General features: G+C 44.8%; 1 protein-coding gene across 1 annotated transcript; it reads left to right on the top strand.

Moving 5' to 3' along the window:
* Positions 1 to 6,031: 6,031 nt before the first annotated feature.
* Positions 6,032 to 21,038, top strand: GCK (glucokinase). Its single transcript, XM_044437394.1, has 10 exons — positions 6,032 to 6,097; positions 8,859 to 9,021; positions 9,964 to 10,118; positions 12,064 to 12,183; positions 12,600 to 12,695; positions 13,745 to 13,844; positions 15,293 to 15,476; positions 16,521 to 16,676; positions 17,356 to 17,589; positions 20,894 to 21,038. Exons 1-10 carry the CDS (start codon positions 6,032 to 6,034, stop codon positions 21,036 to 21,038), a joined length of 1,419 nt encoding a protein of 472 aa, XP_044293329.1.
* Positions 21,039 to 23,990: the final 2,952 nt, after the last annotated feature.

Here is a 23,990-nt window from a genome sequence, read left to right on the forward strand (position 1 = left end):
GATTGAGTGGTGGTCATAAATTCTTACACTGTGACTTTTTGTTTATGTGTGGGGGCAGCTTAGAATAAACACTGAAAATCTCTATGCCCATGACATAGTTAAGTGGGCGAAAAGGCTTCTGAGTAAAGTGAGGAAGTCGACCAGAAATGTGTTATTGTAGACAAGTCTATTGAATGGCATGGAATCATAAAATAGTAGACCTGGAAGGGGCCATGAAGGCCATCAAGTCCAACCCCCTGCTGTTGCAGGACCCCCAAGTTACACCATCCCACTCAGATGGCTATTCATGAATGTCTCCAGTGTGGGAGGGCCCACCACCTCTCTAGGCAGCTGGTTCCACTGTCATATTGCTCTGACAGTGAGGAAGCTTTTCCTGATGACCAGTCTGAATCTGGGTTGTCCCAACTTGAATCGATTATTCTGTGTCCTACATTCTGGCATCAGCAAGAAGAGATCTTGACCTCCCTCTTTGAGGTACTTACAGAGGGACATCTTGTCCTCCCTCCGTCTTCTCTTCTCAAGGCTGAAAATGAGTGGTGTTGGGGAGGGGAGTGGCAGGGGCACAGCCTACCTATTTCAAAGCAGGAGTGCAGAACCTGAGGTGCAGAGGCCAAATGCAGCCCACGTAGCTTCTCGGTCTGGCTGTCTAGGGCCCGAACCCTTTCCCCAAACCATTCATTAGGTGATCTCCTAGCTTTGTGCAGTCCCCCTGCCTCTTTTCTCACTTGAAACCAGAAAGATTTGTCTAAGGCTGCCTACTGAATTTATGGTGGGGGCACGAGTCTGACAAGTCTGATCAGCTCAGACTGAGCAGCACAGTCTCATATACTGCACTCCTGGGTGCATTTCCTCTGACGCAAGTCCCACTGGGTTCCATAGGCCTTGCTGCCTAGTGAGTAAGCAAAGTGAGGCAGTTGGCTCAGATACTAGGATGTGGCAGCAAGGGGTTAGAGGAGAGGGCTTGCTCCTTCAGGGGTCCTGGAGGATGCTGCCCCATTGCCACTGACGAGGAAAGATCTGACTGCCAGTCCAGTTGGCTTTTGTGCATGGAATGGAAGGGACAACCACCTTGTCCTCCGCCTGAGACAGCAAAATCTCTTGGGCTGGCCCTGTCAAATGCAGCATGTTACAACGAGCATTAATGGAGGCTGCCGCAGAGCATCTGCAGTCTCAGTGTAAATAGATTTCCTAAGAGCCAGCAACTTTGCTCAAATTGACCCTGCATATCTGCTTGGTAGCCAGGCAGGTATAGAACCTATACAGGGCCTTCCAAAGTATTTGTCTTAAAGGCAGTTGATTCTCCAGGATAATCTAATGGGGCACTTCCCTCCCTCACTCTCCATTTCCAACTTTATGTTACCGGGAACAACCTAGCTCTTTCTTAAAATCTGAAGAAACACTTCCTCTGTTACCTTATCTTGGAACGTACCTCAAGGGGCAGATTTTTAAAAAATGACACTACATTTAAATCTTTATCGTTAGATTTTTCTAGCAGTTGGTGTGTCCTGGGGAACAACCAGGCTTCCCAACCTATTGCCTTCCAAATGTGTTGGACTACAACTCCCATCACAACTTGGGGGTGGCTGAACTATATGTATACAAAACATCAGTTTCCTAGTTCAGGGATGGGAAAGTCCAGAGGTCTGAAGGGTGGGGTAATTGGCCCTCCTCCACATCTCTGGCCCCCAGAAAACTAAAACGGAAGAACTGAAGTTGATGGTTTGCTGAAATTCCAGCAGACTACATGACACCTGCTACAATCCCCTCTTTGACACAACTATTTAAGGTGAAGGACTCTGTCCCCTTTTGCTTCTGTCACCCTGGCCATTATGGCCATTCCCCAACCAGGAGGGGATATGGAAACGGCTTGGCTGGAGAATCACCCCACTGATTCTACCCTACTGAGCGAGCATTTTACCAAATCCCTGCCATATTCAATACATCTGTCTGTTTTTGCTGGAAACCTTTCCCATTAGCTAGTATCAAGATTCTGAGCTAGATAATCCTGTGGACTAATTTGATGTGGCAATTCATGTCCATGCTTGATGTCATAACATATTCTCATCTGTTCACTGGCAGAAAACTGCAGCATTAAAAGTGGTGATGATCTCACACAGCTGGGCCTCTGTAAATAGCTAGAATGAAATTGACCGAGTTAAAACCCATTAGCACATATAGGCTCCTGCCTGGCAGGCATCTCTCCCACACGGCCGTGCGACCCAGAGACAGCGTCTGGAGCTGCCCGCCCCAGGGCTTAGGACAGGGTTGGTCGACATTAAACATTAATGTCCACCAATCCAGGGTTGGTGGATTCGCTTAAGAGAACCATGTTAATCTGAGCATTCAAGAGTGTGTTTGTCTCGAGGAACAGCTGCTATGGGTTATGGGGTGTTAGCCTAGGTGTCCAGTGTCACAGAGAATCTCAGCTTGCTATCTGTAAGTATAAGAACGTAAGAAAGGCCATGCTGGATCAGACCCACATCCATCTAGTCCAGCAATCCATATACACAGTGGCAAAACCGCTGCCCACAGGATCCCTCCGGCAGGATGGGCGCAAGGCCTCCTCCAGCCCAAGTGCCTCTGCACCTGGTGGGTCCAGGTGTGCCACCTCTGGTAAAGCACATAGCCTGCAAGGCTAGTAGCCACAGATAGTCTCCCGGCCCTGCCCAATCCCTTTTTAAAACCGTCCAGATCGGCGGCCATCGCCACTTCCCATGGCAGTGAATTCCATGGTTTATATGTTGTGTGAAGTACTTCCTTTTATCTGTCCTAAACCTCCCACCAATCAGCTTTATGGGATGACCCTGGGTTTAACTGTTATGGGAGAAGGAGAAAAATGTCTCCCTCTCCACTTTCTCCACACTGTGATATATCCAGCTACCATAAACTTAAGATAGCCATAATGTTACTGCATTCAGCATGTGATGCCTAATTGATTGGGATTACAGAGCAGAAAAGGAGATGTTTGAATCAAAATATTGCACTGGTGAAGCAGCACAGTGCCTTTCCTTATTGGTGTCAGAAGTACCACAGCCATAAAAGTACACCACGCAAAAAGCCATATAATAAACTAATAATATAGAAACTTCACATGTATAAATAGTAATATTTGTTGTTGTTATGTGCCACCAAGTCAGCTGACTTTTGCTGACCCAATAAACGAAAGCCCTCCAAAATCTCTTAACCATGGCACCCCTGCTTAAATGTTCTAGATTCAAATGTGCCTTCCTGTATGGAGTCAATCCATCTCGCATGTGGTCTTCCCGTTTGTTTCTTGCTTCCAGCTTTCCCTACTGTGATTTGTCTCTCCCACGGAGTTTTGTCTTCTCACAATGTGCCCAAAGTAGGGCAGCCTCGCTTGCCATTTTTGCTTCTAGGGAATGCCTTGCCTTGATTCGATCTAGGACCTGCTCATTTGCCTTTCGGTCATCCAGGGTATTCGCAATGTCTCCTCCAGCACCATGTTTTGAATGCATCCATTTTCTTCCTATAAGTTATCTTCTTTGGCCCCTGTGTCCCATTTCCTTTTCCAAGTGCAAAGCCAAGCCTTGTTTAGTTTCAGTGACTAGAATTATATAGATTGCCAAATGCTAACATGAACTAAATTTGGACAGGGTTAGGAACAGTGATGCGGCAGAGGATGAAGAGGGGGTTGATTGACAATTTTAAATATAAGTTAAAATAATTTTCAAGCTTGGCAGGCTCAGAGTTCAATTCTTACCTATTTGTGCAACATGTGTGATTTTGGAGGACTCTGTTTCCTCAAGTGAATGCTTCAGTGCAGCATCCAGGTGAATATTTAACTCCAAGGCCTCATCCTCAGGTGAGATGATAAACTGTTCACTTTGGATTGCTGATGGGAGCTCAGATGGTTGGACACTTCCCATGGGTGATGTTGGTAATCGCTTCACAGAGAAATCTAGTATGTCAGGGTTACAAATAGCTCTTCTCTTTTCCCTTATCTTCACTGCATCATCTGCATTACTGAGACTGCAAGCTGATTTAGCAAGGGGCACCGTAGAGTGGGTTGGGTTCTGTCTTCGTGACGCTTAAAGCAGACCTGTTAGATCAATAGGACCTAAGTTGATCATAACTCAGTTGCTTTTAATTGCCCAGATGGTCATGTCCATCTTTCCCTGACCACTAATCATTTAGCAGTTTCCACTTTCTTCTGCAATTGTTCTGCATTCTAAAAGGTTGAAATGCATCTCCTAAGGGTTGGAGACATGTATTGTGTGCTCATCACTCCACATTCATGATAGTTTCCATGATGTTGACATCTTCTAGGGTTCCAGCGGTTCTTTGCAACCATATCTATTGTTTTTTTAAGATTGAGGGGAGTCTGGTATTATCAGTGAATTGTGATGTGAAACCCTCATGTATTTGTCCAATTCCTCCATACAACATCACCGCCTAGGGGTAGTGTGATTTAGAACAGCAGTGGAAGAGATGCCTTGGTGAGGGGGGGATGTGTAAAGCAGCTGATCTTAATCCCACCAAAAATCCAGAAGCAGAAACTTCTGGGTTAACAGCTTCATGCAGAACAGCTCTTAGTTACAAAGGGAAGAGCTTTAGCTACAAGATGCAATATTTTTGCATTTTGGTCCTCATTTCCTATGCTTCTGCCCTGGAAATGAAACTCCCAAGAGCTGCTCCAAAATGAAGTTCTGCATCATGATCTCTGTGGTGTACAGGGGAATTTGAAGCTCCTTCTCATCACGTCCTCACTCAGATGCTGTCCAATGGGAAAGCCTTTCTAGCTTGCACAACTGTATCTGAATCTGCTTAAACAAATGATGCACATCGGCAAAACAAATAATCATCCCACAAAATCCAAACACACAAAAGTAAATACTTCTTTAGAAGCTGACAAGGCTGGTCCTCTGAGGTCTAGCTTCTGTCTTAAAATGCCCGAATGTCTTACATGTTATTGCATCATCAATACCATGTCATTCGAAGTGGAGCAAATGCCTTGAAGCACACTCCCCTCTTAGGATTGCACTCATAAGAATGAAAAAAAAACCCAGATTATCTGTATATAGGAAAAAAGCACACAATGAAGATGCTTGTATTAGCAATTTTCTTGATATCTGGTTTGCTACATGGAACACTTGTTTTCTGTAGAAGAATATTTTATTTATTTATTTATTTAAAGTCTTTATATGCCATCCCAATACTAAAAGTCCCTGGATGGCTTAAAAAAAACAGCAGCATTGTCATCTAAGCTGTAATCAGCAGCCCAAAGGCAGAATTACTGCTGCAGTGAGAAAGAAGCCCTAAGACTGCAATCCTAGCAACCACTGACTTGAAGACATTGAGATTTACTTCTGATTCAGGGAATGCAATGTGTCGCTTTGACTCCATACTATACCTAGTAACCTGGGAGTAACCTCCCTTAAACTTGGTAGCGACGCATAGGACTGCACTGTTCTTTTAATTCACTGTGATACACGCACACACACACTGTAATTTCTTTTCTCTAGGGAACTCAGTGTGAGCTGCATGGCTGCCCCCTTCCATTTTTACCATCACAACAACAATGCTGCGAAGCCCGTTAGATGGAGAAAGAGGGCGAGTACCTGCCCCAGTGCCCAATGAGCGTCACAGCTGAATGGGGACTGGAACCTGGCTCTCCCCAGACACACTACACCCTGACCCTAACCCGAACCCTACACTGAAAACACCCAGAGGTTGTTTTGCATATTGGAAAGCTCTGCTATGTTCCTTTCTGCATCTTTTAGAGACACAATCTAACGCCGCCCCACATTCCTGAGAGAACTAAAGGCTGATGCACTTGGAATGCCATTCTCCCCTTTGCATCATTTTGTTAGCGTTGCTACTGACCACTGGGTCCATTTCTTCAATCGGTGAAATGTTGCCCCCGTATCAGCAATGCCGAGCCTTGAGCTTAAGCAAACAAGCAGCAAAAGGAGGCAGCTGCTCAGTCTGCCGTGTCAGTTTGCGTCCAGGTGGGCAAGAGCTTCTGCAACGAGCAGGTCCCTGGCTGTTCCTTACAGCAGGCCTTGAACCAATGGGCAGTGTGGAGGATTCAGCATTGTCCATGATGAAGAAGCTGTTTGAGAGCTTATGGAAACTGGTAAGAGCAGCAGCCCACTTTTCTTGGAACTCCCCAGCCCAAGCCCAAGCCCAAGCCCCGTGCTATGCTGTGAAGGTGTGTTCAGGTAGCTTCTCGTACCTTGGGGTTCCTGGAGGGAAATTCCAGTTTATGCAGAGTCTGGCTGGTGGGATCTTAGGAACACACTGATAGGCATCTGGACTGAATGATTGTGTTGTGTGTTACCTGCCAACAAATAAGTGCAATCACAACACCTGTGCCATCAGTGTAGGGTCCTTAGGGCCTGACTTTTTGCTGAGAGGGGAGAGTTTCGTTTGCATTCTGTTGCTTTCCTCATTGAATCTGTGGCAACCAATTGCCCAGATACGGTGTGATCTTGTGGCTGACCAGAAATTAAGAATGAGAGTGCTCTTCTCCTATGAATACCTCGGCAAATCTTCTCTGTGTATATATTGCAGTGTTCAGAACTGGTCACCATCCGAGACTGGATACTTCGCTTAAGGAAGTATTAGCGACAGGCCTGATACTTCCCATTTGCAAGTGGAATGGATTTTCAAAGCATAATGGAATGATGCTAAAGCAGATGATATAATCCATATCTCTGTTCACTATTTTCACCATCTTTCACCACCTGTTCATGGCTCAAACAGCAACAGGCAGTCTGCTATTTTTCATATGCATATTTTAACCCACAAGAGTCAAGGTGAAGGCAGGAAGTACTGTCCACACTCTGAATTGGCTTCATCATGTAGCCAGATCCTAATGGGCTGATCCCCCGTGCTCAAAGCATCTCATGGGATCTAAACAGGGTGTGTGCCAGCTCTCCTGCTCTGCCTAGGGCCCATTCCCTCTGCTGCCCATGTGTCTGGCATGCATCAGAATGGGCTTTGTGTGCATCCTTAGACATATGCATATATGCCTTCCCGCGAACACATCTCCTGGCTTAACCAAGGCCTCCTCTTGGATGCAGAAGCCTTTTCTAGTAAAGGGAAAGTTGAAGGACATGGTGAGAAAATATGAGATTGTTGCATTAAAAGTCCATTATAAGAGATCTGAGACAGTACTTTTTATACAGAATGGATCAATACATGAAGGATAAGTTTATTCACATCTATTACTAAATGGAGATTAGCTGTGACTACTAAATTGAGATTAGCTGTGATTACTAAATGGAGATTAGCTGTGATTACGAAATGGAGCTGACATACTCAGGGGCAGTCTACCTCTCTAGAGATCAACAAACTGGGGACAAACCACATGAGAGAGCAGTCATTCTTTTACCCTGATAATCGTGAGTTTTCCATTGACAGCTGGCTTGCTACTGTGGAAAGCAGAATGTAGGACTGGATGGATGTTCGGCCTGATCCAGCGGAGCTCTTCTTATGTCGTCCACTCCTTTGCACCAGTCTGAAAGAAAGACAGAACTCGTTTAGGGCAAAATAAGCATTTTTAAATATATGTAGCTAGCAAGCATCTCTTGTATCAATGGAAACAGGATACCTAATAGGAATTATGTTGCAAACACCTAATCCCTTCTCATTCAAGTTTTAGATTGCTTCATCTTGGAAGCTGTGAAAGGTCACAGGCTAAGTGAACTGATCATACTGCCAACCTCTTTCCCAGTTCTCTTGGCTACAAAAAACTGGAATTCCCAAGCCTAGGGTAAATATTGTTTGTGCTATATTTTGTTCCAGTCTGTCCAAGTTTTAATCAGCAAACCAACTGATGAAATACCTCTTTCAGAGCTGGGATAGTTCCAGCAACTAAAAATAGAAAACGAAGTCTAATCTAGATACTGATCTTTGAAGTATTCCATGGGTAAACACACAGAACCAACATTTGGAAGAACTGGAGGTAGGATGGCAAAATGTACATTTCTGAGCTGCAGGTATCAGAATTGTGTGTGGAAAGTACATGAGGTCTTGGGTTCTTCACCGATGCTGTTAGTAGGTATGGAAATCGCTGTTAAATGTTCGCCAAAGCAGCTGAAAGATGAACACAAACCTTGGCATTTTATGTCCAATATGAATAGAACATGAAAGCCAGTGGTGATCCGTCTACAGCGCCCATGCTCATAAGGATGCCCAGAGCTTCGTGTGATTTTCACAGAAATTTAACTTGGAGCTAAAAGTTAAGTTGAAAGTTGGAAGAATATCCTAGTGTGAATGGTGGCATGTACATAGCCCTGTGAGGTATATTTGAGGGAAAGCACAGGGCAGTGAAAATCAACCATATCCTATTCTTACTGTTGTCGGCTTGGCTGGGCTTAGAAAATTAGCAAAACATTTCAGAGGGAAAGGGTATGCAGAAGAGCAGGCAGCCCACCAGCTCAAATTTGATCAAGAACAAGTGAGTCCAGATGCATTTTTAAAGGCTAAGCATGGCTTTGTTGCATAAATAAGTGTGAGAACAGGCATACATCATCTGCAGCTTACATGCAGATATGGAAAAATGGGGAAAAAGACCTACAGCTCCCAGCATGCCCCAATCCACCATACAGTATAATTCCAGTGGATAATTTGTGTACCCTGGCAGTGCTGTACATACTTCTTCGGTTTGGTTAGTTGCTGTTGCTGAAATTGGTCATGGAGGAATGCGAAACAGCATTTAACGAGATGTAAAATATCATCTGCACAGATAGAAAAAGGTAAAGAAATGTATCTTCCACTGTTCAAGAGAAACATAAAGATGCCACGTACAGCCACTAGAGGAAAGAAAGAAACCATTTGCGTAGACTGTCTCCATCTTATTTTGACCTTTGCTTCTGCTTCGTCCCTCATAGGTGGAGCAGATCCTCTCAGAGTTCCAGCTACAGGATGAAGATCTGAAGAAGGTGATGCGTCGGATGCAAAAGGAAATGGACCGGGGGCTCAAGCTGGAGACACACGAGGAAGCCTCAGTGAAGATGCTGCCCACCTATGTGTGCTCTACCCCCGAAGGCTCAGGTAACTCATTACTGTTGTGGAAATCGTTGCCTGCTGTGAGGTGGCGACACAGAAGCATCTGTTGTATCTTATCCCATCATGCCAGGCCGTCCAAGACACTCTGGCGCTTGGCTCAGAAAATCCACAGGGCCCCTCTCTCCTAATGACATCCAGAATCAGCAGCCTTGGGGACGGGGTGTCCAGGGAAGGGACGAGCGAGATGTGCTCCAGGGGCTACTTGCAGCCCCTCCACCACTGCTCTGCCAAAAGTCATCAACCAAAACCTGATGGCAAATGGCGGTGGAATGTGACCAGCAGTGACCAGATTTAATCTGAAAGCAAGCTCACTGTGGGCCTTGTAGCTTTGCTGGAAATTAGTAATTATTTTAGCTGGCCAGTGCCCTCTGTGGCGTGACAATTAAAGACAATTAAAACAACAATTTCAATAAATAATAAAACAGAACAAAACAATAAAGTACAAAACGAACAGAGCAACTAAACTTAAAAACTATTACATTTTATAATACTGATGTCCTGATGGTCACTTCCTTTAGAAGATAAAAATAAACATCAGATTGGATGGCCATTTCTTTTGGGAGTTAAAAAAATCAAATGTGCCATTTTCCACATCATTCTCTTATATGCTTTCTTTTAGAAGGTAGAAGGTACACCAGCATAGCTAGAAATGGAGGCACTTTGGCATTAGTCATCCAGTGTGAGGACAAGGTTAGGATGCTGACCAAGATCCAGGATCAGACCCCCTTCAGCCATGAAGTTCACATGGGCCAGTCATTTTCTCTGAGCCTAAAACACCTCAATGGGTTACTGAGAAGATGAAATGAAGAAAGGAATGCCTCCTTATAGAGTAGGATGCATACTGCCTTGAACTCCTTGGAGTAAATGGTGGAAGAACAGCAAATAATTAACGTAATGAATAAACAACGGGACACTTCTGGATTGCAGAGGTTGGAGATTTCCTATCTCTGGATCTTGGGGGTACCAATTTCCGAGTGATGCTGGTGAAAGTTGGTGAAGGTGAAGAAAGACAATGGAAAGTGAAGACAAAGCATCAAACATATTCCATCCCAGAGGATGCCATGACAGGAACAGCTGAAATGGTGAGTCAGATCATTAGGTTAAGTGAACCAAGTGACAGGTTTACTTCTCGGGTGAAGATCTGCAAATGATCAAGAGTGGAAGAAAGGTTGGCCTCATTTGGGAGAAAGGATGGACCAGTTCTAAGTTCGAAGGGGAACACTACCTTTGCTGGGCTTTCTTCTGCCAACCACCATTTAAAATCCCCCAACATTACATTTCCCCAGGTAATTATATGTTCATCTGCAAACCACTAAGAAAATTAAAGTAGTGGCTTGCAGATCCAGCTGCAGGGTTCCTAGTTGTGACTCTGCAGCATCAGTAACTCCCAAGGATATGGAGGGATGACACCAAGACTGACTTATGGAGAGAAATCTGAGATCTGCAAACAATTTTTGTTGAACTGGACCATGCCATGTAGGTCTATAAGCCATGGGCTTTTAAATGACATTGTTAATACAGATTGGCTGAGTGGTTCTGATGTCCTTTAAGTGAAAATGGCTCTAAAACTCCATGCTATTTGCTTATGTGATATAATTTATAGGGCTGTAAGAGACCTGGCATTCCCTCAATTTATGTAAGTAATCACAATTTCCTTCACATTGTTTCCACGATAGTGAATGTAAATGAATCAGAGCTGACACTTTACCCAGCAGAAATATAACTTCCTGACCTGCTTCCTTTTAATATTAATGAGTAGGTGGTGTAAGGGAAACAGGAATGGGCAGGTAGCTTCTCTTCTTGCAGGAAAGAAGCGGTGGATGGCAGGGCGACATTTAACCTTTTCCCAGCAGGTGTATTGTCCCCACATATCCACTCTGTGATGGTTTCACCCACCCCAGTCAGACTCTGAAACTGGATGCTTGGTAGAAGGAACAAAGTTTAAGAGTTGTGGGGGCGGAGAATTTTGAGGGAGCATCAGTGGGCATGAAAGGAGTTTGACATCGTTCCCATCCTGCTAGCTGAGGAGATGAATTTGTTGCTGGTCAAACTGATAGCATAGACATGATTCCAAAAGTGGGATGGAATTGCATGAGTTAAAGGGTTGAGTGCCACCTAGTGGAACGCACACATCTAAAATTAGAGGATGTGGAGAGTGATTTTCAATTGAGGGACCTAATTCAAGTCAATTAAGGGACACCTTATGAGTTGTGCTCATTTTAATTATAATCTTTCTTTTATCTGGTGATAGTAAATCGCCCATGTCCCTTACAAAAATATCCAGTCTATTGCTTCTCTCACTTTCCACTTCTGTAGGACAAGACAAAGTGTTCTACTTAAAGAAACATTCTCTTAAATTAAAAAAAAGAAATGCATCTTCCAAGTGCATGAAAGGTCCTTCCGAGTACTAACTTGCAACTATTTCTTAATTGATTTTCTGCATTAAGGGAAAAGAGTGACGAAGTGGTGAGCAAACACCAAAGCGTTACAAGGGATTGACGATGGAGGCTGAACCTCCTGTGCATTGCCATGAATAAGCTGCAGCAATTTTGCCACAATGATTGGGCCATAAATATTCAAGAGCACCCCAGTCAACAGAATAAACTCAATAGTTAACAGAGTGTTCCAGATGTTTGAATGGATTGTAATGATTATTTAACTGTATTTTACTTTGGTTGAATACTGCTTTGGGAGCTTCAAAAGGAGCATAAACATAAAGTGTGACTGATAATGATAGAGATGTGGAGCTAGGAATATTTTTTCCTGAAAAAATTATTTTCCATCTAGAGAAAATATGGTTTTAGAGGTTCTACGGACTGGCCAGATGCAAAAAGGGACAGCGCTTCTTCTGTAACTTGCATCAGGTGTCTCCTTGTGCATAGAAGTGCTGCCCTCTTTCACATCTCACTCCTCGAAGGTGCTGGATTGCATTCTGTGCCGGAACCCCTCCTTGGCAACTCTTGAATAAGGCACATTACAAAACCTGAAGGGAAACATTTGGGGAATATTAATGTATTTCTTTCCCAGCTCTTTGATTACATCTCAGAATGCATCTCTGACTTCCTTGACAAACATCAGATGAAGCACAAGAAGCTACCTTTGGGCTTCACATTTTCCTTCCCTGTTCGCCATGAAGACATCGATAAGGTGGGATCTGATTTGGGGATTTTTCCTGCTGTGGCCTTTATTCACTCCTTCCTGTAAGACTTGCTCGTTTGAGGTAGAGAACTGCTTACGACAAAGCTCACAGAATATAGGAACTCAAGCTGCTCCTTCTGCCAGATCCTTCAGTGGTGTGGTAGACTGAAGAGCTAGGTCAGAGGAGAGTCTGCTAAACAATTATAATAAAAATGGTTGATAACAATAATTCTGATGATTCTAGTTCCAATTGCTTAGACCTGCCCATCTTCCCAATTGTTGTCTTGTGTGTTTCCTTGCCACTTGTCATTCCTGGATTTTCAAAAAGAAAAACCACATCAGCCTAAAATGGGATTCATTTGACCAGCTCTATTATGATCGTTTCGGGACATCTAGTCTGACCTTTTTCATCTCTTGCTCTGTAGGGGATCTTGCTGAATTGGACCAAAGGCTTCAAAGCATCAGGAGCTGAAGGGAACAATGTAGTGGGTCTTCTGAGGGATGCTATCAAAAGGAGAGGGGTAAGGTGAAAATAGAATTATTTTCAATATATTAATTCTCTTCAGTAGGAGAACAGGAGTCTGCAGTAGGACAGAGGAAGCTGCTTTGTACTAGGCCAAACTATTTTTCCATCTAGTCAAGTCTGGACTGGTCCAACTGGCAGCAGCTCTTCAGAGGAAAAGCCCCAACATAAGCCAGGCTTAGCTGACCAGCTCAGGCTGGAATTGGCGTGAGATGGTTCCAGTCAGAGCTGTGTGCACCTTAAGCATAGCAGGGGCATAGTCTCTTCATTAGCACTGACATAAGTATGATTGGCAGTCAATTTCTGTTCAAGGAAGCCGTAGGCACCATTTTGGTTTTCCCTTCAGCCAGCAAATATCTAGGACTGGCCCTGCTCCAGGATCTCAGGCAGAATCTTCCTTATCCTGCTCCTTTTAGCTGGAGTTGCCAGAGATTAAACATGGCTGTTTCCGGGTCCTGTCTCCATCAGAGAAATAGTCTTGAACCCAAGGAACCATTCCTCTGAGCATCGCTGAATAGTCACTCTTCAGTTCCCACACTCTGGATCTGGAGGGTGGGTGGTAGAATGGCCATTTTAAAGCCCAGTGAGACAGAGGGAAAGCAACTCTTCTTTTCTGTGGAGTGGAAAGTCCCAGTTTTGATTCCTCTTGTGCGTCATATTTGGGGAGGACTGAAGAGAACAAGTCGTACACACATTAGCCAAATCCTTCCTTGCATTCCATTGGTCCAGTTTTTATTCTGCCCAATAACCAGAGTTCTATAGGTGTTTCACAAAAATTTTATCCCTAAAATACAACATAAGAAAAACTAAATATAAAATCCATAGATCTGGAATTTAAAATCTCTTTGAAGCAGCTAATAGTTACAGTAAGTTACTGGGACGTGATAAAACAGCTGATGTCTTTTACTTCCAACTCCACAAGGGTATTTTGAGTATACCCTCCTGTTCTGTTGCATGATCGCTGCATATGTGCTCCCCTTTGCTGTGCTGGTTTTCCTTTCCCTGAGCAGCCTCATGGATCACAGGGTCTCTTCCAACCTTCTACAGGACTTTGAGATGGATGTGGTTGCAATGGTCAATGACACAGTGGCAACCATGATTTCCTGTTACTATGAGGACCACCGATGTGAAGTCGGCATGATAGTCGGTAAGTCCCCGGTCCATCTCAGATCCTGTACCTTGGGCAAAACTGCTGCCATCCAGAGTGTTCAGCCTTGTTTGCTGACCCTGAGGACAGCTTTTTATGGAACGTAAGGTGGTGTCTTATACTGAGTTGGGGACTGTGTCCATCTAGACCAATATTGCTTCCTCCAGACTTCCCCAGCCTGGTGCTCCCCAGAATTTTTGCGTGAAAACTCCCAGACTATCAGCTGTGCTGCTAAGGCTTCTGGGAGTTTCACTGCCCAGCATCAGAGGGGCCCAGTCTGGAGAGTCCGGTCTCCTCCGATTGGCCACATCTCTCTCAGGTGCAGAAAGTCCTTTCTCATCACCTGCAACATCATCCTTCTGACTCAGCCTAGGACCTTCTTCATGCAACACATGTGCTCTGAGTTGTGGTCCCTTCCCAGGACTCTTTGTATTCTGGACCTGATTTGCTTAGTTATGGAGACTGATACAGGTTTTAGATTGCGGCTGGCAGGCACCAGTTAAAAAGAGGTCTTGGCTGTTAACATTCTCAGCTTTTGGGTCCATTTAAAATTAAAACAAGTCCCTGTCATTCTTGTCCAGATTAGTGAATAACATTTGGGGAACATCGTTTGCTGACATTTCCTGTAATAGGCAGGCGAGGAGAGGATGTGCCAGAACATATCCAAAGCAAGGGTTCTGGCACACTATTTTTTATAGGAATAATTTGTAATGCAGGTGGCCTGGAAAGAATGCTTAAAAACCATTCAGGTGTTTAATGCAGACAGTGTTACTTCCTTGTGGGCTTCTGGGAATGCATTTTGTATAGCCTGAGGACAGCCCCAAAGCCTGCCTTTATCAAAGCACGTTTCCATATTGACATAATTATGGCAGCGTTAATTTACACGGGGAGTTATATAAGTATGTCTCTAGTAAAATTAAGGGATAAATGTCCCTGCTTTGGTTGATTAAATATTGGGAAAAGGACAAAGGAGTGTTTACATAAAGGCAAAAAAGGGTGTTCACAAAAGAGGCAACAGCACGCTTTGTACTACTGCCTTTTGCAATGTGATTGCGAAATGTACATGGGCTAGAATGTACAGCTGGATTACTGGCATTTTTTTTTTCAGAAGACTAACCTATGCTTAGGATGGGAATATTTTTTTCCTTTTGAAGGCTCTATCTGGAGGAGGGATTGATGATCTCTATGTTAGTGGGGCTCCATTGTGGATTTTATTCTCAACTTTAGGCGCTCATATCCATCCCCAAATTAGATTTACCACCATTGAGAAGCATCAATATCTCCTACTGTTCCAGTCAAATTGGAGTCACAATAGCTGCTTTAAGGCAAATAAATACATAAAATGGATCCAATTGCATGTGCAGGGAACAATAATAATGGCACGTTACTGCTCTGAAACTTGTGTTATGACTTATACGGAGAATCTCTCTGCATTTATGTCCTGCCAGGCACAGGCTGCAATGCTTGCTACATGGAGGAGATGCAGAATGTGGAGCTGGTGGAAGGGGATGAAGGTCGGATGTGTGTAAATACTGAATGGGGAGCCTTTGGGGCATCAGGAGAACTGGACGAGTTCCTCCTGGAATATGATCGTGTGGTGGATGAGACCTCGCTTAACCCCGGTCAGCAGCTGTAAGGAATCTGACAGATAAAGTTAACGTGACTGCTTTTTGCTCTCCTGGGCTTCCCACTTCTCCTCTTGAATAAACAGACGGCAGGTGTCTCCGTGTGTGTTTGCGTTTGCCCTGCCAGGGCTAGCCCAGACTTGGCTGTCTGTGGTGAAGGACAAGATGGCGTCTGCCGCCCATCCTGTTCATAAAAGCCACTGGACTGAAGCTGAGACATACTTCAGCACTGCAGTGTGCCCTGAGGCTTCAGGCTGGCATAGGGACCAAGGGCAGGGGCCAAGGAAGGCAGCCATCAGAGATTTCATGAGGAATTACTAGTAGCCCGGCCCTATCAGTCCCTAGCACTTGCCACCTGAGTTGCTTGCTGCACTCTGCCTAATAGCAGGATAGACCTAGTGAGCTACTATGGATGCTTTAGGCTGGCCCTATCAGCCAGGCCCAGCTTATGGGTCTTCTGCATCTACTGAGAAATTCCCAGCTCTATTAGCATTAATATTAAGAAGAGCCACAGGGATCTGTAGACCGGTTTGTCACACCTTAGGGAATTTATGGGGAGTATGGATGGAATCCAGGGTTAGGAGCTACATTGATACTCCTGTGTTATACGTACTTTCTTGGCTTGGTAGTTGTCCAGCTCCTTGGTCTGGCTAAGAGAAGCATGTATCCTAGAAGTGCAGTCCTCTGAGATACCATTGACTAATATGCTTTTGCATTCATTTGCTACTGACAGAAATGTGCAGAGTCCAGCATAGTTGTTTTCCTGCAGCTCAGAGAAAATGCCCAATGCTCTTGTCCAGCAATCAGTCTTCATACATGAGCAGGTTTTGTTAAAACAAACCACGACAATTTCCTTTGACAAGTTGTGCCTCCCCTCGAAGAAATAATGATGTTTATGTCTTGTGTTCTGATTTTCCTTCACTCACTCACATGCTCACACCTGTCTGTGCACTCACAGCTATGAGGCTGATTAATCCCCCTCCCATTCTATGAGGCTGATTAATCCCCCTCCCATTCTATGAGGCTGATTAATCCCCCTCCCATTCCCCAGGTATGAGAAGATCATAGGAGGGAAGTACATGGGGGAGATTGTACGACTCGTGCTGTTGAAACTTGTCAATGAGAACTTACTCTTCAATGGAGAAGCTTCAGAGAAATTGAAAACCAGAGGATCTTTTGAGACGCGTTTCATCTCACAGATTGAAAGGTATCATTTTTTGGTAGTTATTTAAAATGTTTCTGTCCCAACTTTTGGACCAAGAAGCAAAAGGAGGAGGAACTGTATTTCCTGGGGGAGTGCTTCATTCTGTGTTCCTTGCATATTTGTATTCCAAGACTTTCTTAACGCTTTCCAGCCCTGATGGCTATAGAGGTGGTGGTGTGGGATACAATCAAGAGGAATCTGTGCCATAATAAACAGTGTCAAAGAACAGTCGATTGTCTTCAGAATGTCTTGCATTGATGGCTTTGAAGGCCTGAACGCAAGTGATGGTGAGGCCACGTGGTTCTCTCTGAAAACTTGGATTTGTAGCAATGAGTAAATTAAAATAGTGGCAGTGGCATTGCAGAAGTGGGCTGATACCGCTGTGGTAGGTTGCTGCACACGCTGCAAGCTGAAACCCAACCTGTGGAGTTCATGGAAAGCCATCCTCAAGGTGGTAGCCATGGCATGCCCCTCCTCAGCCCTTGGCCTCCTCGGGTCCAATGGCATCACTCTCCACTCCGCATCCGCCAAGCGGATTCACAAATGCTCTCCTGCATGATCTAAAGTATGCAGATTAGCCATAGCCTCCTGGTCCTGATTCCCCATTGAGGCCTGGACTGTTCAACATGTCCGTCATGAGTATGGAAACTGAAGTGAGAACTCTCATGCTTGTCGTTCCTAGCGACCCCGGTGACCATAAGCAGATTTACAACATCCTGACATCTTTTGGGCTCTTGCCCTCAGTAACAGACTGTGATATTGTCCGCATGGCCTGTGAGAGTGTTTCCACACGAGCTGCACAGATGTGCTCCGCGGGGCTGGCCGGCGTCATCAACCGCATGAGGGACAGCAGGAGTGAGGAGACACTGAAGATCACTGTGGGTGTCGATGGCTCCGTCTACAAGCTGCATCCCAGGTGAGGCCTGCCCGGGCCCGCCATCACACGGGTCTTGAGACAAACTGAATGTCTGAATGATCCACCGATAAGTGGCTCACTATGAAAGGTGTGGCCATCTGGAATGGTCTCCCTAGAACAGTTGTGGAGACAGTGGACTTTGCTGGGGTTAAGACAGAACTGGACAGTTGTGGAGATGCTACGAGAGCGTTTTTATTATCATTTGTCCTCCTCAATTATACTCTACAGGTGTCAGAAGGAGTCCCTCACAAGGGCATTGGGACCTGCCATAGAGTAAAGCCACTGGGAAGCATGGAGGTATACTGACTAGAGACGCCTGTGGAGCCACGGCCCAGCTCATGGCCACAGAGGGAACCTTTTGTATTATTTTTCCCTTCCCCTGCGGCATGCCATTTCTTATGGCGTATATTTCCAGGATCCACGGCCACCTTTCAGTGGCAGATTCACATGGTCCATTGTGATACAGATTGTATAGGCATACATCTTTGGTGGGCTGGGAAATGGGTGGTTTTGCCCTTTGGTAAAGAATTTGGCAAGGAGGGCTTTTTGTCCTTTACAACTCTAAGATTTAGAAACACGGAAACTGAATGAGTCAGAAGGGGTCTCCCAGGCCATCTAGTCTGACCCCCAGCTCCAGCTGGCTCCACTCATGACATGTCTATTTTAGAGGAAGGAGACAACAAATTGTTTAAAATATTGCATGGTTTTAGTTTCTTTTGCAAGATGTCTATAGTCAAGAGACAGGTATTGAACTGAACAATAAATCATAACGATCATCACAAACGGGGCCATTTTTTCCCACCTCAAGAGCAGATCAAGTTTGCTCAGGCTGAAATCAGTCTCAGTGAAATATAAGCTAGCCATCCACTAAAGCAAAGGCAGTGTTTTAAAGATCAAAAGTCCTGGAGAAATTCGTGGCCATTGTCATTAATGAGCTACCAGCTCAACTGCTATGTTGTTTCCATGGGTACAAATGAGAGGGGGCATAAATTCTGCTCCAGGTGCTCTCTGAGGTCCACAGAAAAAACCTGTCCCATTCCCAACATGACCCAGTCAGAATGGCTGCCAGGGGCAAGCTGGGAAGTGTCACTGTGGAGTCCTCTATTTATCTTTTTGGCAGAAAGCCCCATTGAATTCAATGGAGTTTACTCCCAGGTAAGTCTACTGAAGATTTCACTCTCAAATCCCAGCGATGGATTTGTCTGTAGAAATGTAGCTTCAACAAGGAACCCTGGCATGCATGTGCATGTACAAGTTTGATTCTTCTCGCTCCTATTGTTTTATGCTGTAACACCGCTGAGCTGCCCCCCACCCATAAGATTCTAGATGTGTTTACCTTTGCAAATCCAGATCTGGATCGCTTGTGCAGCAGGAAGCAGCTGGGAGAGAAACGGTTAAGTTTGGCCTATTCGAGCAGTTTGAAGGGATTGCCAAGGATATCTGACTATCTATAGCAGAAGCAGGGGAGGGGCGAATTACCTGTGTTTTTATTTGGCCTCATAAAGTCTCATTAAGGAGCCCTGTGCTGTGGTAGCAGCAAACTTCATGCCGCTAGACCGGAGGTCCAAAACAATAGCTGGAAAAGGAAACTCCTCAAGTCTCTGTTCAGAATTCATACTAAAGCTTGCCTCCTTTGAACACCACGAAAAGCACGTCCGCAGCCTGTGGTGGTCCCTGATGCTTCATGCAGTGTGCTAAATAGAGTGGAAATGTGGACATGATCCTGTTCAGGAAGGGGACATGCTCCCCCCACTCCACAGAGGCCCTGCAATGCAATCTGCCTAACAAGGAGAAAGGTTGCAAAACACCAGGGCTGTGAGTATTCTTGAAAACTGAGGTCACTAGAGGATTATGACAGTTTTGTGATCTGCTGTTTTTTTACACACATGTGCGAGTTGAACATAAAGAAAGATAATTACCGCACAAACAATCCATCAGCTATTGCTCCCCGATTTGATGTCTGGGGGACTACCACAGCCTAGGATTCAAGCAGCTCTCAGTGGCATCTTAAAGTCTAACAGCCAAAAGTCCACTTCATCGAAAGCATGAAGTGCGCCAGAGAATGTTGTAGACTTTTTGCTACAGCAGATTAACTCTTCTGTCTCTGGGTCACTTCCAGTTTCACTCACCAAAACTACAGGCTCGCGCTTCTGTTTCCTGCTTATACACAGGAAACCCTTTGGTTTAATGAGAAGAATAAGAATGAATTGTCTCCACCCTCACCTATTTCATAGAATCATAGACTCATTGAATAGTAGGGTTGGAAGGGGCCATGAAGGCCATCGAGTCCGACCCCCTGCTGTTGCAGCTCACCAAGTTACACCATCCCACTCAGATGGCTGCCCAGTTTCTTTTCGAATGTCTCTAGTGTGGGAGAGCCCACCACCTCTCTAGGCAGCTGGTTCCACTCTAACATTTTCTCATGCAATCTTTGCTCCCATTCAGTCATATCTCCTGAATGTCACTGACTGCCCTTTCTCAGGTCTTAAGAGGCTTTGCCTCAAGGCAAACCATTCTGATGGACTGGGTCTGGGAACTGCAGTAACTTACACTCAAGCATTAGGTATAGGTTGAACGGGGCTGTTGTTGAAAAGTAAATTATTATGTTGGCTGAACCCATGGACATTGAACCATGAAAAATCCATGAGGAGAACCTATGGTTTGTTGTTGGGTTGTGAACTGTGGAATGTTTCCCATGGCTTATCCTAGAATATTAGGGTTGGAAAGGGCCATGAGGGCCATCAGGTCCAACCCCCTGCTGTTGCAGGACATCAGGTTACACCATCCCACTCAGATGGCTATCCAGTTTCTTCTTGAATGTCTCCAGTGTGGGAGGGCCCACCACCTCTCTAGACAGCTGGTTCCACTTCTGTATTGCTCTGAGAGTGAGGAAGCTTCTCCTGATGTCCAGTCTGAATCTGGGTTGTCCCAACTTGAATTGATTATTCTGTGTCCTACACTCTGGCATCAGAAAGAAGAGATCTTGGTCTTCTTTGTGACAGCCTTTGAGGTGCACGATGACAGGATGATGGATTTCCCCTTGGGTTCTTAGCACATGAGCAGAGGCCCCTTGAAAAATGGCATCATGAATTCATGGGCTCCTGCTTTGGTGTGGACCCTTGACAGATGCCCAACCATGCCTAATTTTGGTGCTGGCCTTGCTTCTGCTAAATGCCACTCAGGGGGCATTCAAAGAAGGGCTTCTGAAGAAGATTTCAAGGCATAGATGGCACATGTAGAGAGAGGGAGTCCTTTAGGTGCCAGATCTTCTGTCTTAATCTCTCTCTCTCTCTCTCTTCTCTAGTTTCAAAGATCGGTTTCACACAACAGTCAGGCAACTCACACCGGGCTGTGACATCACTTTCCTACAGTCGGAGGAAGGCAGCGGCAGAGGGGCAGCTCTGATCTCAGCAGTCGCGTGCAAAATGGCCTGCATGATCGGCCAGTGAAACGGCACTGGCGGAGGACTGTGAACGAGAAGCCACCTGCTTGGGTCACGCTTTACCCCGTGGCTAGGCTGAGTCGTTTTAGAGGGTGCCATGGAGCACAACCAGCGGACGGAAGGGGAGGGACGGGTGGAAGGAGCGAGACTGGGACTTCTCCTAGCCTCTACTAGTAGACAATGCAATAACCATTCAAAACTGCAGCCTCTCCTTTCTGTTCTTAAAACCTCCTCCACTACTGCAATGTCTGTGGGGGCTTCAGTTTATGTAATAAGCAGTTTTACATAGTTATTAGGCATGGGGCTGGGAGAGAGAAGGGCTGGGAAGGGACTAAATGTAGATGTTTTTTTCTTTCCTGATATGCTCAAGAAGAAGGGATCTGGACAAAATAGCGTCTCATTGGCATAAATGATACCATGTCTCCCAGTGGCGCTCTCAGGGCAGGAATTCGGGGCAGATGTCTGGGGCAGGTTGAGAAGAGGGGCCCCAAACAAAGCAGGGCTGGTTCCCCACATTTTGAAGTGAATGAAGTCATGCATCTTACCATTCAAAGAAGGAGGTTGAGAGTGTAAGGACTGACTGCAAGCATTAAATGTAAGAACTAACTTTTCCTAACTGTACCACTGGTTTTTCTCAACCAGTCAGGAGGGGGAAAAGACAGATGTGTCATCTTTATCAATTGTAGGTTGCAGAATATGACTGCCATTGTCAGGGAAGAATTCAGGGTAGACATAATTAATCCCCCCTGGCTACCAAGACACTGATATATATTTTTTTTACCAGCTGTTCCTCAACAGGTGTGTGTATGTCAACTTGTGCCCAAAGGATTATGCTTATAAGCTTAGGAACCCAACTGACAAATAAGATTTCCTTTAACTTCTGATGCTTTCCTGATGGTTAAGCATGAATTTAAGCCTGGACTAAATGTCGATTTCATATAGACTGCTGTCAGGAATGAGCTTTATGTCATGTTTTAGAATTAATTATACTTAACACAGAGGGGACATGTAACTGAACAGGGTCTCAAGAAAGTTGACAAAGGAATTACTCGTAAGAGCCATGCTGAATCAGAGCAGGGACTGATTGAGTCCAGCATTCTGATACCATGGGGTAATGAAGATGCAGGAAAACATGCTGCCGCAACTTGATGGTAAAGATAAGTACAGTTTTGCCACAAAGCACACACCTTATGCGTTGAGACCTGCACAGACATGCAAAACAGCACATCTGTTTTCTAGCATGTTCAGGAAATCTTTTGTACATGATGTCTGCACAGACAAGGCTGTTTTTCAGATGTAACATCTGGAACATTACTTACCTCTGCAACAAGTCCCATCCCGTTGACCTTGGTTATTTGACCCAGATGCTCTCTCTCTTCCCAATGCCACGATATAGTTTATTTCCCTCTATCCTGTTTTCCTTTTTCTCTATCTTCTGCTATCCTGTTCATGGATACAAGGGCACTTTTATATTAAAAAATAAGAATAAAAAATTCAAACCATTGTAAAGTTTGCTTTGGTTGCATCTGTTCTGCTTACTAACATTCATTCATGTGTTATGGTTTGGTTTGCATTGTAATGTAGGAATTACAGATCAGAGAAATAAATAGAGTAATCTTGTGCTTATTTAGTCAGAAATAAGCCCCTCCCCCCAATGTTCAGAAGAACTTATTTCCAAGTAAGTGTACACAGGAATGTGACCAAATGTGTTTTTAAAACTTATAGGTATCATTATACAAAATGATGGTAGTGATATAAGCCTGACCTACAGGGTATTTTAAATATGTGAATGCCATGAGATGCGGTATTAATCTGTAGCATTGCTTTTGTAGGGTGGCCACATATGCATTGCCGGAAAGGAAAGGAAAGGAAAGGAAAGGAAAGGAAAGGAAAGGAAGAAAAAAAGAAAAGCATTGCAAAGAAAGACAAGAGGGCAAAAGAGTGCATAGATTAGCACAAAATCTGTATCTGCTTATTTATATACAAATTTCAACAGATAAATAATACAGATCCCACCTTACTGAGGAAGACTGACAGCCAGTGGCCTGGGGGCTTGCTCAATTACCTGTCCAGGCACTAACTGCTGATGGGCAACTTCAAGGCCTTTAAGATGGGCTTGGACTAGGTAGCCTTTCATATGCAGTCTTCCCCAAGCTGGTACCCTCAACTCCCGACATTTCCAACCATGACTCCCATCAGCTCTAGCCAGCGTGGGCAAAGTCCAAATATACCTGAAGATTGTAGAATGCCAAAAGAAAAGACGACTTCGGAGAGAGGGCTGTCATCTATGGGCACCCTGCAGTCCATGGAACTGATTGCAGGAACTGCATAAAAAGAGAAAATGATTTGTTGTACAGAAGAGCAGGTGCTTTGGTAAAGCACAACAGGCGAAATCCTATGGCATTATAAGCTGGATTCAAATGGGCACGGAGTGCCTCAGCAGCAGGACATCCTGCTGCACAGCTTGGTGGTGGACTTCACCTTTGCCATGCCAAACGTGTTTTCAGTCCTTGGCATCTGCAGCTGAACGGATTGGGTAGGAGGTGATGAGACAGACACTGAGAGCCTCAGTAGATAATACCAAGCTAGATGGGCACGTGGCCTGACCCTTTAAAAGATAGTTTTATAGATGTGCATGAGCAACCAGAACACAGGAAGAAAGCAGGCAAGTGTGTTTGTGTTTAAAAATAAGGAATATGGACTTGAAATTTTACATAGGAACTCTGGGTTTTAATCCCCAGTGAACTGAAATCAGCATTCTAAGCTATTAATAAGAGCATGCCCCAAAATGTACAAGAGTCCCTTCCTACGTAGTGTCTTTAGCCATGGATTTCAACAGACACGGATGTGCTTAAATTTAGGACTTGACTGCTGGAACATTTTCTCATGAAAAATGGCAAGGAAGCAAGCAAAGGTAACAAAAACCAGACTTACATGCACAGTTCATGCACACAAAGGC

Source organism: Varanus komodoensis, unplaced genomic scaffold (genome assembly GCF_004798865.1).
Source record: "Varanus komodoensis strain SLA01 unplaced genomic scaffold, ASM479886v1 scaffold30, whole genome shotgun sequence".
Classification (NCBI taxonomy): domain Eukaryota; kingdom Metazoa; phylum Chordata; class Lepidosauria; order Squamata; family Varanidae; genus Varanus; species Varanus komodoensis.